The sequence below is a fragment of the Ranitomeya variabilis genome, chromosome 3 (genome assembly GCF_051348905.1).
Source record: "Ranitomeya variabilis isolate aRanVar5 chromosome 3, aRanVar5.hap1, whole genome shotgun sequence".
Taxonomy (NCBI): domain Eukaryota; kingdom Metazoa; phylum Chordata; class Amphibia; order Anura; family Dendrobatidae; genus Ranitomeya; species Ranitomeya variabilis.
This window is the reverse complement of record NC_135234.1, coordinates 253,907,881-253,927,772: the sequence shown is the minus strand read 5'-3', so window position 1 is coordinate 253,927,772 and position 19,892 is coordinate 253,907,881. Positions and strand designations below refer to the sequence as shown.

Genomic DNA, 19,892 nt, shown 5'->3' with positions numbered 1-19,892 from the left:
CCCTAACCCTAACCCAACCCCTAACCCTACCCCTAACCCTAACCCTACCCCTAGTTCTAACCCTAGTTCTAACCCTAACCCTAGTGGAAAAAGAAAAAAATATATTTTCTTTTTTTATTATTGTCCCTACCTATGGGGGTGATAAAGGGGGGGTCATTTACTATTTTTTTTATTTTGATCACTGTGATAGGTTTTATCACAGTGACCAAATTATATCTGGAACGAATCTGCCGGCCGGCAGATTCGGCGGGCATACTGCGCATGCGCCCGCCATTTTGGAAGATGGCGGCGCCCATGGAGAAGACGGATGGACACCGAGAGCCTCGGTAAGTATAAGGGGGGGGGGATCGGGGCACGGGGGGGGCGTCGGAGCACGGGGGGGTGGCATAGGAGCACGGGGGGAGCGGACAGGAGGACGGGGGAGCGGAGCACAAGACGGAGGGGAGCGGACCACAGATCGGTGGCTTGGGGGGGGCGATCGGTGGGGTGGGGGGGGGTCACATCAGTGTTTCCAGACATGGCCGATGATATTGCAGCATCGGCCATGGCTGGATTGTAATATTTCACCAGTTTTTTAGGTGAAATATTACAAATCGCTCTGATTGGCAGTTTCACTTTCAACAGCCAATCAGAGCGATCGTAGCCACGGGGGGGTGAAGCCACCCCCCCTGGGCTGAAGTACCACTCCCCCTCTCCCTGCAGATCGGGTGAAATTGGAGTTAACCCTTTCACCCGATCTGCAGGGACGTGATCATTCCATGACGCCACATAGGCGTCATGGGTCGGATTGGCACGGGTTTTCATGACGCCTACGTGGCGTCAAAGGTCGGGAAGGGGTTAACATGTCTGACAGAAGTATTTAACATGCACACGCCGGAAGCGCGTCACTAACCCCTTCCATCAGTGCCTCTGTCACATGAGTTGGCATCACGACAGGGGGCCTCCTGCAGACTTGTCATTGCCAATCTGCAATGAGTGCCGGTACGTGGCCAGTGTTCATAGCAGATGATCATTTCTGCAACACATAGAACTGCTATGTGTAGCACAAGCGATCAGAAGAACGCAGCTTCAAGTCTCCTGAGGAGACTAAGTGTAAAAAATATGTCTTTTAAAATATGAAACAAATATAAAAGTTCAAATCACTCTCCTTTTGTCCATTTCAAAATAAAACAGTAAAAAAATACACATATTTGGAATTGCCGTGTTCAGAAACTCCTGATCTATCAAAATATAAAAACAATTAATGCAATCGGTAAAAAGCATAACAAGAAAATAAATCTAAACACCAAAATTAAGTTTTCTTGGTCACCGCAACATTGCAATAAAATGCAATACCAGGCGATCAAAAAAACATATCTACCTCAAAATATTATTGATAAAAACATCATCTCAGATCGCAAAACATAAGCCCTCACCCAACCCAAAATCCCGAAAAATGGAGGCGCTATGAATCTTCGAATATAGCGCTATTTCCTTTGGGGTTTTTTTTTTTTTTTTTACAAACTTTGGATTTTTTTTCACTACTTAAACATAAAATACTCTTTACATGTTTGTTATCTACAAACTCGTAATGACCTGGAGAATCTTTATGGCAGGTAAGTTTTAACAAAAAAATCCCCCAAAAAGCAATTGTGGAATTGCATTTTTTTTGCAATTTCACTGCACTTGGATTTTTTTTTTCCTGTTTTCCAGTGCACTAGATGGTAAAACTAATGGTGTCATTCAAAAGTAGAACTCGTCCCACAAAAACCAAACTCTCATATGGACATATTGACAGAAAAATAAAAAAGTTATAGCTCTGGGAATAAGGGGAGCAAAAAATGGAAACGCAAAATCCGAAAATCCCAAGGTGGTGAAGGGGTTAAATTGCTTTTATCTCACCAAAAAAGGTCTTTAACGCTGTAAAATGTTTCCAGAATCATTCCCTGGAAACATGTTATCCCCTAATGCAGTGTTTCTCAACTCCAGTACTCAAGACCCACCAACAGGTCAAGTTTTCAGGATTTCCTTAGTATTGCATAGTTGATGGAATCAATGCTTGAGCAGGTGGTTTAATTATCACCTGTGCAATACTAAGGAAACCCTGAAAATTTGACCTGTTGGTGGGTCTTGAGGACTGGAGTTGAGAAACACTGCACTAATGCCTTCTTAGTATGACAGTAAGCCAGTAAAGCTGCACTAAATAACTTACCGATCTCTGTCTCCCCCGATTTCCACCAACACTTCAGTCGGCTTCTGTCTTCAGTCCTCTTCTGGATCACATGACTGCTCGTCATCTTTGCTGGTTTACATAGGGACTGTTATGTTGGCCAGTGATACATCCACCAGTGTAAAATCTATGGAGCCTCAGAACAAGACATCATAATATAAACCCCTGTGTGCACCAGCTAGTCTGAGTTGAGGTCACATGATCTAGAAGAGGACCGGAGCGACGCTGGAAACCATGGAAGATGGTACCATACATAAAGTTGTTGTCTGGGATATTAATATAACTTGCCAGGGAGTCTGCAATCCTCATCCTCTGTAATGTGCACACTGTTAGGAATCCGCTCTGTCTACACTTCTGGGGCTTGCGAAGCAAGTGACTGCTCATATGTGATATCACATGCCAGCTGGTTTCGCTTCAACATCTCTCAATGGTCTGAATTGAGAGAAAAGGAAGAGTGGTCGGTACAGGATTGCAAGTATGTAAATCACAAAAAACTCTAATTTTTAAATACAGATCAGAATCTTGAATCTACACACAAAGGTTCAGATCCTAAGAGTCTTTTAACTGTTTTTTAAGCATTGGAGGTGTGCTTACATTAATCATCTAAGATTTAGTGCTGATAGGGCAGTGTTTCTCAACTCCAGTCCTCAAGACCCCACAACAGGTCATGTTTTCAGGATTTCCTTAGTATTGCATAGCTGATGGAATTAATGCTTGAGCAGGTGATGCAAGGGTATGTGCCCATGATTTGGAGTTGCTGTGGGTTTGACCCTGCGTATTTATGCAGCATCAAACCTGCAGCATCCAGATGTTACAGCATACTGGATAGCATTTCAAGAAATCCCATATTCACTATGTGTCTACAGACACCCGCAGACATTGATATGCGGCATGTCTCTCCAGACCGTAGCATGCCAATTTCTCTTGTGGAGATGCACGCCTCCGCAAGAGAAATGTCACCAATAGAATATATTGGACTCAGTGAATTCTCACATGCGTTTAATAGACGGCAGTGCTTTGGACGCAGTGAAAATGCGCTGCAACCAATGCACGGCTACTTCAGCACTGTGGGCACCTGGCCTTATGCTAAAAAAAAAATGAAAAGTTGAAAGTCGGTGAATTATTTAGGCATACTAACTATACAAATAAGGATTATTACTAACCTCCTGTGTCTTTCGCCTTAGCACCATTTCTTGTTGTCGTTTCTGGGATTCTAGAGCTCTAATCTGGAGCTGTAAATTTAAACAAAAATATTCAGATTTTCTTCTTTACTTCAATAATGTATAAGATAGGCCTGCCATTTGTCAAGATAACATTTTTTCTCTATAGTCATAAGTGCAAAAGAAGTTTTCAACATACCGTATATACTCGAGTATAAGTCGACCCGAGTATAAGCCGAGGCACCTAATTTTGCCACGAAAAATTGGGCAAACTTATTGCCTCGAGTATAAGCTGGGTATGCATTGTCCCCTCATCCCTATCCTGGAATGCATGGCTCTCCCGTCGCTGCCTTTGTATGCATGGTTCCCCCCTCCCGTTCTTGTATGCATGGCTCCTTATCACCTATCCTTGTATGCATGGTTCCTATTAAAAAAAACAAACATCCTACTTACCTTGCCTGCGCGCCCTCGCTGCATCTTGATCCGGCAGTTCTTCATGCTGAGCAATCACGTGGCCCCGCTCATTAAGGGGAACCTGTCACCCCCCCCCAGTCATTTCAAACTAAAAGAGCCACCTTGTGCAGCAGTAATGCTGCATTCTGACAAAGTGGCTCTTTTAGTTCTGGGTGCTGTAACTAGAGAAATAATCAGTTTTATAATTTGTCAGAAATACCTGGTCTTCAGTCAAGAAGGCCGGCGTTTCCCCCCTGCTTTAGACGCCACACAGCTGTCACTCACATCTTCTTGGCGCCGGGCGTCGCCTCCTCCTCACCGCTGTTTTCAAAATAGCTGGCGCCTGCGCTCTTTTCCCCTGCCTGGTGCAGGCGCAGTGAGCGCAGGCCGTCTTTCCTCATATGCAGCCCAGCTGACTGCGCCTGCGTGGCCGCCCTGCCTGGGAATAACAAGCAGGGCGGCCGTGCAGGCGCAGTCAGCTGGACTGCATATGAGGAAAGACGGCCAGCGCTCACTGCGCCTGCACCAGGCAGGGGAAAAGAGCGCAGGCGCCGGCTATTTTGAAAACAGCGGTGAGGAGGAGGCGGCGCCCGGCGCCAAGAAGACGTGAGTGACAGCTGTGTGGCGTCTAAAGCAGGGGGGAAACGCCGGCCTACCTGACTGAAGACCAGGTATTTCTGACAAATTATAAAACTGATTATTTCTCTAGTTACAGCACCCAGAACTAAAAGAGCCACCTTGTCAGAATGCAGCATTACTGCTGCACAAGGTGGCTCTTTTAGTTTGAAACGACTGGGGGGGGGGTGACAGGTTCCCTTTAAGGTAGTGAATATTCAATCCACACCTATGGGAGTGGAGAGGCATGCATATTCATTACCTTAATGAGTGGGGCCACATGATCGCTTGGCTAGAAATGCTGTTGGCGCCGGAACGAATGAGATGCAGCAAGAGCACACAGAGAAGGTAAGTAGTATGTGTGATGGAAGTCGGCGGCTGCGGCTGTCACTGTGCACTATTACAGAGAAATAAATATTAATTTCTCTTTAGTAGTGGCACAGGCTTTAGCCACAGCCACCGGCTCCTGCCTCTATGACCCGCTGCTCCCCCTCCCCCGCCTGCTTTCTGGGACAATTGACTAGTGTGTAAGCCGAGGGGGGCTTTTTCAGCACAAAAAAATGTGCTGAAAAAATCAGTTTATACACGAGTATATAAGGTATATACCAAACTTTTAAATAAAACATAACTTGATGTATACCAACAAAGTATCTGTGTGTTTGTAGAACTTTTCTTTTTTTATTGCATGTAATAATACTGTAGATAGATTGCAAGCTTGCGAGCAGGGCCCACACTCCTCCTGTAACTGTTGAAATGTGTTCCATTGTATTGTTTTTATTGTCTGTACATGTCCCTGCTTAATTCTAAAGTGCTGCGGAATGTGTTAGTGTTATATAAATAATATTATCATTATTATTTTTATTATCTATGATATTCAATACAAACGCATCCCAAAAATTGTTTGCTGACTGATTTATAATTCTGTATAATGGGTGACTATGAATAACATACAGATGTAGCAAAGGGTACCATATCTCACAATGCAGCATCTTGATAACTCATCACAGAAAGTTGACTCACTTTAGAGGAAACGTAACAATGCACAAGCCACTTATCGATGGCTAAGGGGGTTGAATTACCCTTTGAATTGCCTAGCAACCAGGCAACCCCCACATGTACTTATGCTGGCTAGCAGATGTAAATCATTCAGCTGCAGTGAATAAAACTATATCTCCGAGTACTTACAAATACTCGGAGGACACCCGAGAGCGCTCGGGAAATCTCGAGTACCGAGTATACTCGCTCATCACTAGATGCCTTCAGTGTGAATTTACAATTTTCATAGTCATGAAAATACAGAAAAATCTCTAAATGAGAAGGTGTGTCGAAACTTTTGGTCTGTACTGTATAAGGTTTGCTCAGGCAGCTCCCTATAGTGCCTTTTACACACAAATGCCTCCCAGCTATTGGCTGTGGGTATTTTATCATGTATATATGCTGCCCCTTTAAGAGCAGGGTAGCATGCCTGCACCAGGCGCACCGCCGGGAGGTGCAGCGCGCACATACACAGTAAGCATGACGGGGACCAAACCACATGGCCGCGGTGGTGAGTATGTTGGCTTCCCTGTATGAAGGGGGAAAGGGAACCATTCAGGGGCGCTGGCATTAACATTACAGTAATTAAACATAAAGAAAAAAAGGGGTTTGGTACCATGTTGGCCAGTTGAAAAAATAATGCTCTCAGTGTGAAAAACAAGATAATCTTGTAATTATGATACCTTTTAATGGCTAACAAAAATAAAATAAATGATGTTACAAAGCAAGCTTTCGGGACTTCTTAGGTCGCTTCCTCAGGCATGGTATAACAAAGTTTCTGAAGAAACACAAATGTATGCACAAACAAACAGCAAAAAAAAAATAAGGGCATGGTATAATAAATGAGCCTTTGAATAAACAAACAAACTGAGCTCAGAGACTGAATACTTAATTGGATTAGATTAGTGGTGTGAAAGTTTTATATTCCCAATATCCAAGTAAGATCAGAGGCCTGGTGTCCCCAAATGTCTCGAGAGCAGATTACTCAGATTCTGTAGTGAGTCATAAATCATTCTGACAGATTTAGTCCTGTGTGAATGGAATCACAGACTTTAAAATATTTAGAATTGAGAGTCCTCAATGGTTGATACCTTTTAATGGCTGATGAAGGGACCTGAGTAGTCTCGAAAGCTTGCAATTTGTTACCATTTTTTCAGTTAGCCATTAAAAGGTATCAACCACTGAGGACTTTCAATTCTAAATATTTTTCTATCTACTGGCTAACACAGTACCAAGATATATATCTTTCCTATATCAAAGACTTTAATAAGTTTGTTTTCCCAAACCCTGCAATGTTTTTGTGATTTAAAATTGTGTTTTAATATGACAATTTTTATATTGTTTATGTTGAATCCCGTACTACAAAAATGTTTGGCCATTGTTTGTTTTTTTTATTATTATTTGCAACTGTGTGGTGATGAGACCTCATCCTTGATCTCAATTTTTGTCCTGTTTCTCCCACATAGAGCCCCCAATAGGACATATAGAGCACATAATTAAGTACACCACATTGGAAGAAGAACATGTGAATGTCCTGGGAATCTTATAGTCCTGCTGTGTGTTGGCAATTGGTATCCTGTCTTTGGTCTCTATGGATAAGTTCCTCTCAGTGTATCTGAGGGCACTGAACTTCGGATCATGAGGTTTCTTAAATTTGGAGGTTGCCTGTAGCACAGCAAGGGAGGATCTTTGAATATTGCCTTTAGCTGGTCATCCTTGTGTAAGATATGGTGACGTTTTTTAGCAGTTTTTCTGAGTAACTCAAGCTGTGGGTTGTAGGTCACCACCAGATGTACATGATTATTTTCCTCTTTTTCTCCGTATTGAAATAATTGATTACAAGGGATCCTTGTGGCTCTAATGATCTGATCATCAATGGAGGTGGGGTGGTAGCCTTGATTTAAAAATGTCTTTTTAAGATATGTTAAGTGTTCATCCCGATCTGTTGGGCTGGAACAGATATGATTATATAGATAATATTTCAGGAGACTGAGACTTAAGGAGTTCTTTAATGTTAAAGAAGACTTGATGTTTCCAAGCAGGCAAACACAAGTCACACTAAAGGACAAGAAAAAATCTGAAAAAATACACCATTTTGGACCAATATATTGACTCATTTAGACAATCGGTGCAGTCCATGATATTGGACAAAGAAAGAAAGGAAACACCTAACATAAGTGTGCAGGAGAGAAGGGCAATTGACAGCCCGAAAAAACAACAAGGAGATCTGACGGACATACAGTACTACACCAAACTGGATGATGACCCAATCCAAAATATATGAGGGAGTTCAAAAGAGTCATCAGAGGTCTGTCTACACATTCCACATACCTTTTGGACTTTATCCCTGAGAATTCCAGGATAGGAATTTTCTACATGGTTCTCAAGATTCATAAGCCAGGTAACCCAGGGAGGTCAATCATCTCAGCGGTGGAAGCACTCACTGAAAAAATCTTAGGCTGAGTAAAAAATGTCCTTAAATCGCTGGCAAGGAAGACAGCCAACTATATACCTGACACCACGGACCTTTTAAAAAAGCTATTTACAATAGGTCCTCTCTCTAAGAATGCCAACTTAGATGCCAAGGATGTGGAATCCCTATATTCAAACATCCCACATGAAGATGGACTATCCGCCTGCCAAATGTTTCTTGAAGCTAATAGGATCCCTTTGAGCCTGTATTAAGACTCACCAGATTTATCCTCACACACAATTCTTTTCTTTCAGAGAGGAGACATGTCTACAACTCACCGGAACCGCTATGGGCAGCAAAATGGCACCTCAGAAAGCCAACCTTTTCATGGCTAAACTGGAAAATGACTTTTTAGCATCCTGCTCCATCAAACCCTTGGCTTATTTCCGTTATATCAATGACATCTTAATAATCTGGACTGAGACTGGAAAAGAACTTCTAAAATTCCATGATAAATTCAATACACTTCACCCCACAATAAACCTGACATTGGAGCACTCAAAAACAGAAATCAACTTTCTGGATACCACTATAAAAATTCATAATGGTTCAATCCAGACATCAGTGTATCGGAAACCAATTGACCATCCCACGTACCTCAGAATGTACAGTTTCCACCCAAAACACGTCTACAAAACATCGTCTACAGCCAGGTCGTTATAATCAAAGCTACCACCCAACCTCCATTGATGATCAGATCATTAGAGCCACAAGGATCCCTAGAATCAATTACTTCAATACGGATAAAAAGAGGAAAATACCGTATATACTCGAGTATAAGCCGAGATTTTCAGCCCAAATTTTTGGGCTGAAAGTGCCCCTCTCGGCTTATACTCGAGTCATGATCGGTGGTGGGGTCGGCGGGTGAGCACTGTCATATACTTACCTGCTTCCGGGGCTCCTGGCGCTCCCCCTGCCCGTCCCACGGTCTCCGGGTGCCGCAGCCTCTTCCCCTGAGCGGTCACGTGGGACCGCTCATTAGAGAAATGAATAGGCTGCTCCACCTCCCATAGGGGCGGAGCCGCCTATTCATTTCTCTAATGAAGCGGTGCCGGTGACCGCTGATAGAGAAAGAGGCTGCGGCACCGAAGACAGGCAGGGGGAAGGAGCGGGACGCCGGGAGCAGGTAAGTATTGCATATTCACCTGTCCGCGTTCCACACGCCGGGCGTCGCGCCATCTTCCCAGCGTCTCTCTGCACTGACTGTGCAGGTCAGAGGGCGCGATGACACATATAGTGTGCGCGCCGCCCTCTGCCTGATCAATCAGTGCGGAGAGACGCCGGGAAGATGGCGCCGAGGAGCTGCAAGCAAGACAAGTGAGTATGTGTTTTTTTTTTTTTTTATTGCAGCAGCAGCAGCACAGATTTATGTGGAGCATCTATGGGGCAATGGTGCAGAGTACTATATGGCACAGCTATGGGGCAACGGTGCAGAGTACTATATGGCACAGCTATGGGGCAATGGTGCAGAGCACTATATGGCACAGCTATGGGGCAACAGTGCAGAGCACTATATGGCACAGCTATGGGGCAACGGTGCAGAGCACTATATGGCACAGCTATGGGGCAATGGTGCAGAGCACTATATGGCAGAGCTATGGGGCAACGGTGCAGAGTACTATATGGCACAGCTATGGGGCAACGATGCAGAGCACTATATGGCACAGCTATGGGGCAACGGTGCAGAGTACTATATGGCACAGCTATGGGGCAATGGTGCAGAGCACTATATGGCACAGCTATGGGGCAACAGTGCAGAGCACTATATGGCACAGCTATGGGGCAACGGTGCAGAGCACTATATGGCACAGCTATGGGGCAACGGTGCAGAGCACTATATGGCAGAGCTATGGGGCAATGGTGCAGAGCACTATATGGCACAGCTATGGGGCAACGGTGCAGAGCATTATATATATGGCACAGCTATGGGGCAACGGTGCAGAGCATTATATATATGGCACAGCTATGGGGCAACGGTGCAGAGCATTATATATATGGCACAGCTATGGGGCAACGGTGCAGAGCATTATATATGGCACAGCTTTATGTGGAGCATCTATGGGGCCATAATGAATGGTATGGAGTATCTATTTCTAATTTTGAAATTCACCGGTACCTGCTGCATTTTCCACCCTAGGCTTATACTCGAGTCAATAAGTTTTCCCAGTTTTTTGTGGCAAAATTAGGGGGGTCGGCTTATACTCGGGTCGGCTTATACTCGAGTATATACGGTAATTGTGTACATCTTGTGGTGACCTACAACTCACAGCTTTAAAATTTCTAAAAAACTTCACCACATCTAAGGGTACCGTCTCACAGTGGCACTTTGGTCGCTACGACGGCACGATCCGTGACGTTCCAGCGATATCCATACGATATCGCTGTGTCTGACACGCAGCAGCGATCAGGGACCCTGCTGAGAATCGTACGTCGTAGCAGATCGTTTGGAACTTTATTTCGTCGCTGGATCTCCCGCTGTCATCGCTGGATCGGTGTGTGTGACACCGACCCAGCGATGTGTTCGCTTGTAACCAGGGTAAACATCGGGTTACTAAGCGCAGGGCCGTGCTTAGTAACCCGATGTTTACCCTGGTTACCATCGTAAATGTAAAAAAAACCAAAGAGTACATACTTACATTCCGGTGTCTGTCCCCCGGCGTTGTGCTTCCCGCACTGACTGTGAGTGCCGGCCGTAAAGCACAGCACAGCGGTGACGTCACCGCTGCGCTCTGCTTTTACTTTACGGCCGTCACTCACAGTCAGTGCGGGAAGCACAGCGCCGGGGGACAGACACCGGAATGTAAGTATGTACTGTTTTTTTTTTTTTACATTTACGATGGTAACCAGGGTAAACATCGGGTTACTAAGCGCGGCCCTGCGCTTAGTAACCCGATGTTTACCCTGGTTACCCGGGACTTCGGCATCGTTGGTCGCTGGAGAGCTGTCTGTGTGACAGCTCTCCAGCGACCACACAACGACTTACCAATGATCACGGCCAGGTCGTATCGCTGGTCGTGATCGTTGGTAAATCCTTAGTGTAACGGTACCCTTACACAAGGATGACATGCTAGAGACAATATTCAAAGGTCCTCCATCACAGATAAAAAAAAAAAAACATTTACCAGTGACTAAACATCTCTGTAGTTCAGGATTCAACATAAACAATATGAAAATTGTCATATTAAAAGGCAATTTTAAATCACAAAAACATTGCAAGGTTTGGGAATGAAAACTTATTAAAGTCTTTGATTCCATCCATACAGGACTAAATCTGTCAGAAGGATTTATGACACACTACAGAATCTGAGGAATATGCTCTAGAGACATTGAGGGCACCAGGCCTCTGATCTTACTTGGATATTGGGACTATAAAACTTTCACACCACTAATCTAATTCAATTAAGGATTCAGTCTCTGAGCTCAATTTGTTTTATTTATTCATGCCCCTTTTCTTTCTGCTGTTTGTTTGTGCATATACCGTATTTGTGTTTCTTCAGAAACTTTGTTATACCATGACTGAGGAAGGGACCTAAGAAGTCCCGAAAGCTTGATTTGCAACATGATTATTTTATTTTTGTTAGCTATTAAAACGTATCATAACTACAAGATTATCTTGTTTTTCACAATGAGAGCATTAGTAATTAAACATAGCATGTTCAACCTTTCCCGCTGCATATCTTACATCCTGCCTCCGCTGTTCCTTTTTCAGCTGAGAAATCTCTCTGTTTCTTTTAGATTCCACAAGTTTTCTTCGCTGTTGCTCCTCGCGCATCTGTTTCACAAGTACAGCCTAGAAATTAAGATGATTAAAGTGTACATGTCATTTCATCAAAACATGAAATAAATGATTAGGCTAAGAGCCCCTTAGATGCTGCACAGTTACCAGTCATCCACGCTTTCAGTGGGTAGTTACATATCCTCAGCAGTTTGCCAGTTACATACTGAAACTTCCGCTATTACTGTAATGACTAATGAGATTCCAGTTCTAAATCGAAACCCCCAGAAGTGGCTTTCCTTGGTGACAACTGACCAACAAAGAAGTAGACACTGAAGAAGACACTGAACTAGATAACTGCCTCACTAACTTGTCTTCATGAGATATCATGAGTCTGATATTGCACTTTCCCTTCAGCATGTTCTTCTAATGTATTTTAATAATTGCTAATGGCATTTTGTAATTTTAAAAGCTTTGCTGCATTCTTAGGTCACAAATGAAAGAAATTTTGCCAGAATTCTGGTGCAAATTGCTTTGTAAAGTTGTAAACTTTCTGCTCAACACTGCGTTTTCATGCCAGTTTCTTCCAGCTCTTCCAAAATGGGTGGAATTGGGGTGTGATGGAGCACAGTGAGGGTGTGATGCCACAGCTAATTTAATTCATGATGAGCCACAGTGTTCCTTGAACCAGAATTCTTACTTCTGACTCCAACACACCTGTCATCAAGACCGGTGTGAAAATCGCCGGTCACGATGAAGTGGGGCCTTAGTTATTGTTGAAAGGCGGCATCACTTGTACTATAGCTGTAATCAGCCATGCACCTATGTGACTATGATATTTCACACACATTTCTTCTATCTAAGAAGTTCTTCTGTAAATGTGGTAGCTTTTCTCTATTATTCATCTGAATCTGGAAGGAAATGTCACTCATGTGCTGCTGAAGATAAATCCACAGTGGTTTCCAACGGATAAAAGTTATAACATTTATTGTACAAGTGACCCTGTAAACCTGTACAATAAATGTTATAACTTTTATCTGTTGGAAACCATTGTGGAGTCATGTTCAGCTGCGAATGAGTGACATCTCCTCCCCGATTATTCTGTTTGGTCCGTCCAGTGACCGGTGTCCTTGCAGCAGCTCATATATATTTCATGCCAGTTACATGTTTCTCTGTAGCAACCATGCAAGGTGAGTGGATTCCTTTCCTTGCCACCTCTGTTTTACCAGTTAAAGTCCTATTGCGCTTTCTTTCGTTCCCAGTTTCTGTTTCGTATTCTTCTGAATCTGTGGTAGCTTTGCTCTCACACATCCCTCTTTACTTTAATTTCAAAGAGCAGGGAAACCAATTAAAGGAAATCTATTAACAGGTTTTTGTTATGTTATCCCAGAGCAGCATAATGTAGGAAAAGAGACCTTGATTCCAACAATGTATCTCTTAGGCTGGGGTCACACTTGCGAGTGCAATGCGAGAAACTCGCACGAGTCTCTCGCATCAATACCCGGCTCTAGTTGAATGGTTGCATCATTTAAGACACAATCAGATATTTTAGATCTAGCATATAGCAAAGCTGAGAAAGCTAACCCCACCCACTCCACAGCTTTCTGTGTACAATGTCTATTGACAGTAAGCTGCTTATCACAGGAAGGGGCGTGGTGAGTCTAACAAACACATAAGACCTAGTACAGGCAGTGATATTCACCTATTGATAAAACCTCCATTATAAGTAAACAACAACCCTTTAAATACATTTATACATCTATACATATAATCGTCTAAGGGGCACTTCCTTCTGTTTGTCTGTCTGTCTTTCTGTCTGTCTGTCTGTCACGGAAATCCTGCGTCGCTGATTGGTTGCGGCCGGCAGGCTGCGACCAATCAGTGACGGGCACAGTCCGGCCCCGAATTCGCCCCTTCCTACTCTCTGTCAGTGCCCCTCCAGTCAGCGCTCACACAGGGTTAATGGCTGCGTTACACCGCGTTATGCCGCGGTGTCACGCAGTCCATTGACGCTGCTATTAACCCTGTGTGACCAACTTTTTACTATTGATGCCGCCTATGCAGCATCAATGTAAAAAGATCTAATGTTAAAAATAAGAAAAAAAAAATCATTATATACTCACCTTCCGGCGCCTTTCCCGCTTATCGCGACACTCCGTCCTTGCATTGCGGTCTCCCGAGATGATGACATAGCCGTCTCGCGAGACCGCTAAGTCATCTGAGTAATTTCACAATGCATCGCTGGGAACGGAAGCTGGCGGCCGCATCGCGCGCATAGGGACAGCTTCACTGGACGCCGGAGGGTGCGCATATAACTATTTTTTATTTTCATCCGTTTTTTAACAGGGATATGGTGCTATATAGTACTTGGGCTGTGTTATATAATGTGAGGCTGCTATATACTATGTGGGCAGTGTTATATACTGTGTGGCCTGTGTTATATACTGCGTGGGCAGTGTTATATACTACGTGGGCAATTTTATATACTACGTGGGCAATGTTAAATACTACGTGGGCTGTATTATATACTGCGTGGATGCTATATATTACGTGGGCTGTGTTATATACTACGTGCGCAGTGTTATACACTACGTGGGCAGTGTTATATACTACGTGGCAGTGTTATATACTACGTGGGCAGTGTTATATACTACGTGGGCTGTGTTATATACTACATTGTCAGTGTTATATACTACGTGGGCAGTGTTATATACTACGTGGGCTGTGTTATATACTACATGGGCAGTGTTATATACTATGTGGGCTGTGTTATATACTACGTGGGCAGTGTTATATACTACGTGGGCAGTGTTATATACTACGTGGGCAGTGTTATATACTGCGTGGATGCTATGTATTACATGGGCTGTGTTATATACTACGTGGGCAGTGTTATATACTACATGGGCTGTGTTATATACTACATGTGCAGTGTTATATACTACGTGGGCAGTGTTATATTCTACGTGTGCAGTGTTATATACTACGTGGGTAGTGGTATATACTGCGTGGCCTGTGTTATATACTGCGTGGCTGTCTGTGTTACATACTTTGTGGGCAGTGTTATATACTATGTCGGCAGTGTTATATACTACGTGGGCAGTGTTATATACTACGTGGGCTGTGATATATACTACGTGGGCAGTGGTATATACTGTGTGGCCTGTGTTATATACTGCATGGCTGTCTGTGTTATATACTTTGTGGGCAGTGTTATATACTACGTGCACAGTGTTATATACTACATGTGCAGTGTTATATACTACGTGGGCTGTTATATACTACGTGGGCAGTGTTATATTCTACGTGGGCAGTGTTATATACTACGTGGGCAGTGTTATATACTGCATGGCCTGTGCTATATACTGAATGGCAGTCTGTGTTATATACTACGTGGACAGTGTTATATACTACGTGGGCTGCGTTATATACTACGTGGCAGTGTTATATACTACGTGGGCAGTGTTATATACTACGTGATCAATATTATATACTACGTGCGCAGTGTTATATACTATGTGGGCTGTGTTATGTACTACGTGGCAGTGTTATATACTACCTGGGCAGTGTTATATACTAAGTGGACTGTGTTATATACTATGTGGGCAGTGTTATATACTACGTGAGCTGTGTTATATACTACGTGGGCAGTGTTATATACTACGTGGGCTGTGTTATATACTACGTGGGCTGTGTTATATACTACGTGGGCTGTGTTATATACTACGTGGCTGTTTCATATACTATGTGGCTCTTATATACTACATGGCTGTGCTATATACTACGTGGCTGTTTTATATACTATGTGGCTCTTATATACTACATGGCTGTGCTATATACTACGTGGCTGTCTGTGTTACGTGGCCTCTGCTATATGCTATGTGGCTTCTGTATATATATACATACATATTCTAGAATACCCGATGCGTTAGAATCGGGCCACCATCTAGTTTAAATAATATCCTCTTGTCCAGGATCTTACCTTGGCTTTTTTCATGTCACTAAGTTCTCCCTGTAGCTTCCGTAACTCTCGCTCATAGCGTGACTGATTCTTGAGAAGACGTGCATGCTCCCTCTGAGCTAACTGTAACTTCTGCAGGTCTCTGTTCATCTCTCGCAATCGCTTCTCATAATCAGCACGGATCTTATTAGCTTTCTCTTCTGTATAGCACTCCATAGAGCCTGTAGGATCAACGGTCTTGAGATGTATGTGACATATAGTAAGCATGGTACTATGGAATGAAATGGTCAAAAAGAATGGCTGCGGGTTGTAGTTTAAAATAAAATAAAAGCACGGTACAAGATTACATAAATATGGGTTCCAAGCACTAAAATATCAATGGAGATATGTCAGGTTTTTAAATACGGTGTATCCCATACTAAGCTCCCGAAGCACACGATCCCTCTCCAGCTGTGTGTCTCGAATTCGACTTTGTAGCTGCTGAAGTTTCTCCTCATATTGAAGTTTGAGCGTCTGGAGCCGTCGCTGACTTTGTTCCAGTTCTTCAATTAGGCGCTGCTTAATTTCAATCTCGCAGGTCAGGTCAGCTAGATCACCTCCAATTGAACCTGAGGCATTTAAAAAAACCAATTGTAGCACCTTCATTGGATAGTTTTACAAAGTAAGGCTACCATAACTCTTTCTCACCTTTCTCCTCAGGCTCTGAATCAGACTCCGCATCGCTCTCCCTACTGTCCTCACTTTCTTCGTCATCACATTCACTCTCTTCTTGTTCATCTTCCTAAATAACAACAATACATTTAATTACATTTTTTTTTAACAGGTAAGACTATGTTCACATTTGTGTCTTATATTAATAGCAAAATGGCAGAAACCAATGGACCCAATTACAGATCAATGGAGTCCAGTGGTATCTGTCCTATGGACACTGCACTGTAGTTTATATAATAAAAGGAAATCATGATAGAGGTGTGAAAAACTCCCTAAATGCTAAAGAGTCACAGTGTTATAGAGTTTGAAAATAGTTGGATCCATTAAATGGCATTAATTGTATAAATGACCCAAAACCATTATATTTTGATGATTTTAAATAAAACTATGATTATCAATTAAAAAAAATCATTCTTGGATATACAGTATGTCATTGTATAAATTTTTGTATATATAATTACTGTTGTAATACTGTAGGACATGATAAAAAGTCGGCTCTCTTGTGTCCAGCAAGTGCAGACTCTCAGCATTAATTTGAGGGTATGCACATCCTAATTTGATTAAGGGTTCAGGAATTACAGCTCTTTAATATGTAGCTGCCGCTATTTAAAAGGGACTATAAGTAATTGGACAATTATCTCAAAAACTTTATAAAGGGCTGCATTGGCTATTCCCTAATCAATCCATCATCAATTAAGCAGGTAAAAGGTCTGGAGCTGATTTCAGGTGTGGCATTTGCATTTTGAAGCTGTTGCTGTAAAACCACAACATGTGCTCAAATGAGATCTCAAGGAAAGCAAATATCAAGTGTCCAATATACCAATAAACCACATTCATGGATTCCTGACTCATCATCTCTCTTCCGCCGGCAGCACAGATTTAACCTATTTTCCTTGATGTCCTCATAGGTGTGGGTTTGCAGCAGCATAAGCCTTTTCAGTGGTTGTGATCACACAACCCAACGTGGTGAACACTTTTGCTCACATTGTCTCAATTTTAATCCGGATAAGACCCTGTTGTGCTTATGGTGTTTCCAGCTCTACATTTTCAGTGAAAGAGAAACAGACCATCATTAGGCTAAAAAAGTAGAAATCCAGGAGAGAGATAGCAGAAATGTTATGAGAGGTCAAATCAATAGTTTAGCATATTCTGAAAAAATAAGGACGCAGTGGAGAGCTTAGGAACTCAAAAAGGCTTTGACATCAACCAAATGCAGTAAGGTTGATTGGACGATTCTTCACAGTACAGTACACTTCTTTTTAAGGCAAAGAAGTGCAATAATCTGCAATGGCCAAATCAATCACCAGATCTCAACCCCATCAAGCATGCATTTCACATGCTTAAGACAAATCTTAAGACAGGAAGACCCACAAACAAGCAACAACTGAAGTCAGTGGCAGTGAAGGCATATTAAAGCAGGAAACCCATGTTTGGTGTTGTCCATGGCTTCATTGCCTGCAGACGATTCTTTACAAAGTATTAAAAATGAAAATTGTATTTATAGTAAAGTAAATTTATCCAATTACTTTTGAGTGACTGAAATGAGGAGGCTTTGTAGAAAAATGGTTACAGTTATTAAATGTTACACAAGATATTTTTGTTCAACCCTTAAATTAAACCTGAAAGTCTACAATTCAATTGTATTTCAGTTGCTTAATTTTAAATGAAAAATAGCGGTATGCAGAACCCAAATTATGAAGATTTGGTCACTGTCCAAATATTTCTCGACCTAACTGTACACTTACTGTATGCATTATAGAATGGTCAAGACAAAGGGAAGTGTCAATGCGGTTGAAAGAACCAGTCTTACTGCAATTCCATCCTAGTTTGCTACATTTCTCATGATTGATACATCAGAATTTTACAAAAACAGGTACTATTCTTTTTGGGGAAAAAATCACCTATACAATCATACCACTACTTTTATATTTAAAAAATGGCAGGTTTTTTTTATCCATGGGAATAAGCAAGGCATTAATATGTGGGAAGAACAGAGTCCTTATCTGTATATGTGTTATCTTCAAATACGATTTTGGGGAAAATGTAAATTTCAAACACGCTGGCTATTTTCAGTAGGCTATCAATATGATATATGCGTGCACAATTAGAGGCGAGGGAGCTCTTTATTCACCACACAAAATAACTATAGACCTTTCCACTTCAACCCAGCTGGGGCTACAACCTTTCTAAAGACACCCTTCATGTACTAAGAGCGACTATGTGAATAAGACCTGGGACTGGGTCAAAATGTCGCTTTGATATCCTGCAATTTAGTTGTTTTTGAACATATGTCTATCTGCACCTGGTTTTCTAATAAAAGAGACTGCATTTTAAATAAGAGTGTGCATTTAATATTCCTGACTAGATGTTCCAGTGGCTGAGAACCTTTTTCCTCCTGCACCTTGACTGTTCAGTTTGGGTTGGGAGACGTACAGCCAGATTGTGAATCATGGACCATGACACATGGATATCTGAATGCAACCCTACCGATGTCACAAAGCTTCTCAACCACTGATCAAAAGTTTTGTAAATGATTACAAAAAAGCTTATAGTCTGAAACTGGATATACTGTAAATCAATAGGTGTATTCATTATGGAAATATCAAATTGATTCAGAAAGATGTCAGTGGTAAAAGTGTGACTGCCTATGTATAATTTTGTCCAGAAAAGACATTTTATAGAACTACATGCAGTCAGATCTGGTCTCTCTTTATTTTGTTCCTTGGCAGATGTGCTGCACTTCATGTGACTGCTACAACAGCCCACTCAGCATTGATTCTTGCATATATGGCACATTCCTGCTGATGTATTCCGTGGATGTAGTGCAGTGCAAAGACTGCCACGGATTACCAGAGCACCAGCATCAGAATGGCTGGGTATATAACTGATGAGTTTTGTTGTATTTTTCACACACAACCTCTTTATATGTTGTAGAAAAATAAAATGTTTCAGTATTTCACACCTCTCTTACCGCTTCTCCTTCATTTTCATCTGTTTCTTCACTGTTTTCATAGTGATGTTTCTCTCTTTTCTTAATATTCTTTACTTCAGACCTGTGATAAAAAGAAACAGTAGGTAGTAAAAAACTCGTTAGTAAGAGAATGGAGAAAATTGGCATTTCCTATTTTCTGCATCTCACTCTTTGGCTGTAGGGCAGGGTCATTTAGTTATTATTAGAGGATGTGAACTACATGTCACTGTCATGGCTAAGGCCAGTAATTGGCTGCACTACTTAAGTGAATTAAGAAGGGTTGACAACACTGCAAAGACTCTTGATGTACCGTGAAGTAGAGTAAGATTCGGCAAATTCATTAAGAGGCGTGCAACACTGCAAGAAATGTACTCTGGCCAGGGACTAGACAAAATTTATGAGGAGTTTGTCAATTGTGCTTGACTGTTGCCTACTACTAAACAAAGCTTCACCGCTGTTTTAAACATTTGGCCGAACTGGCAAAAAATTGCCAAAGTCGCTAAATTTTTGCAGAACTATAACTGGTGCAAATATTTTAACAGTTTTATGATAGAATTCTGCTGAAAATTATTTGATGAATAGGCCCATA

The 19,892-nt window shown here is 42.2% G+C and overlaps 1 protein-coding gene across 2 annotated transcripts in view; it reads right to left on the bottom strand.

The window, feature by feature from the left end:
* Positions 1-19,892, bottom strand: part of KIF21B (kinesin family member 21B) — a 637,471-nt gene that overhangs the window by 396,852 nt on the left and 220,727 nt on the right. Inside the window, exons 12-17 of one of the 2 annotated variants that reach the window (XM_077295392.1) lie at positions 19,304-19,385; positions 16,309-16,402; positions 16,041-16,229; positions 15,643-15,842; positions 11,628-11,735; positions 3,373-3,441 (exon numbers count right to left, since the gene is read on the bottom strand). In XM_077295392.1, coding sequence (XP_077151507.1) covers positions 3,373-3,441; positions 11,628-11,735; positions 15,643-15,842; positions 16,041-16,229; positions 16,309-16,402; positions 19,304-19,385 — 742 coding nt within the window. Of the gene's footprint in view, positions 1-3,372; positions 3,442-11,627; positions 11,736-15,642; positions 15,843-16,040; positions 16,230-16,308; positions 16,403-19,294; positions 19,386-19,892 lie in introns of both variants that reach the window. The other variant, XM_077295391.1, reaches the window with a different exon arrangement.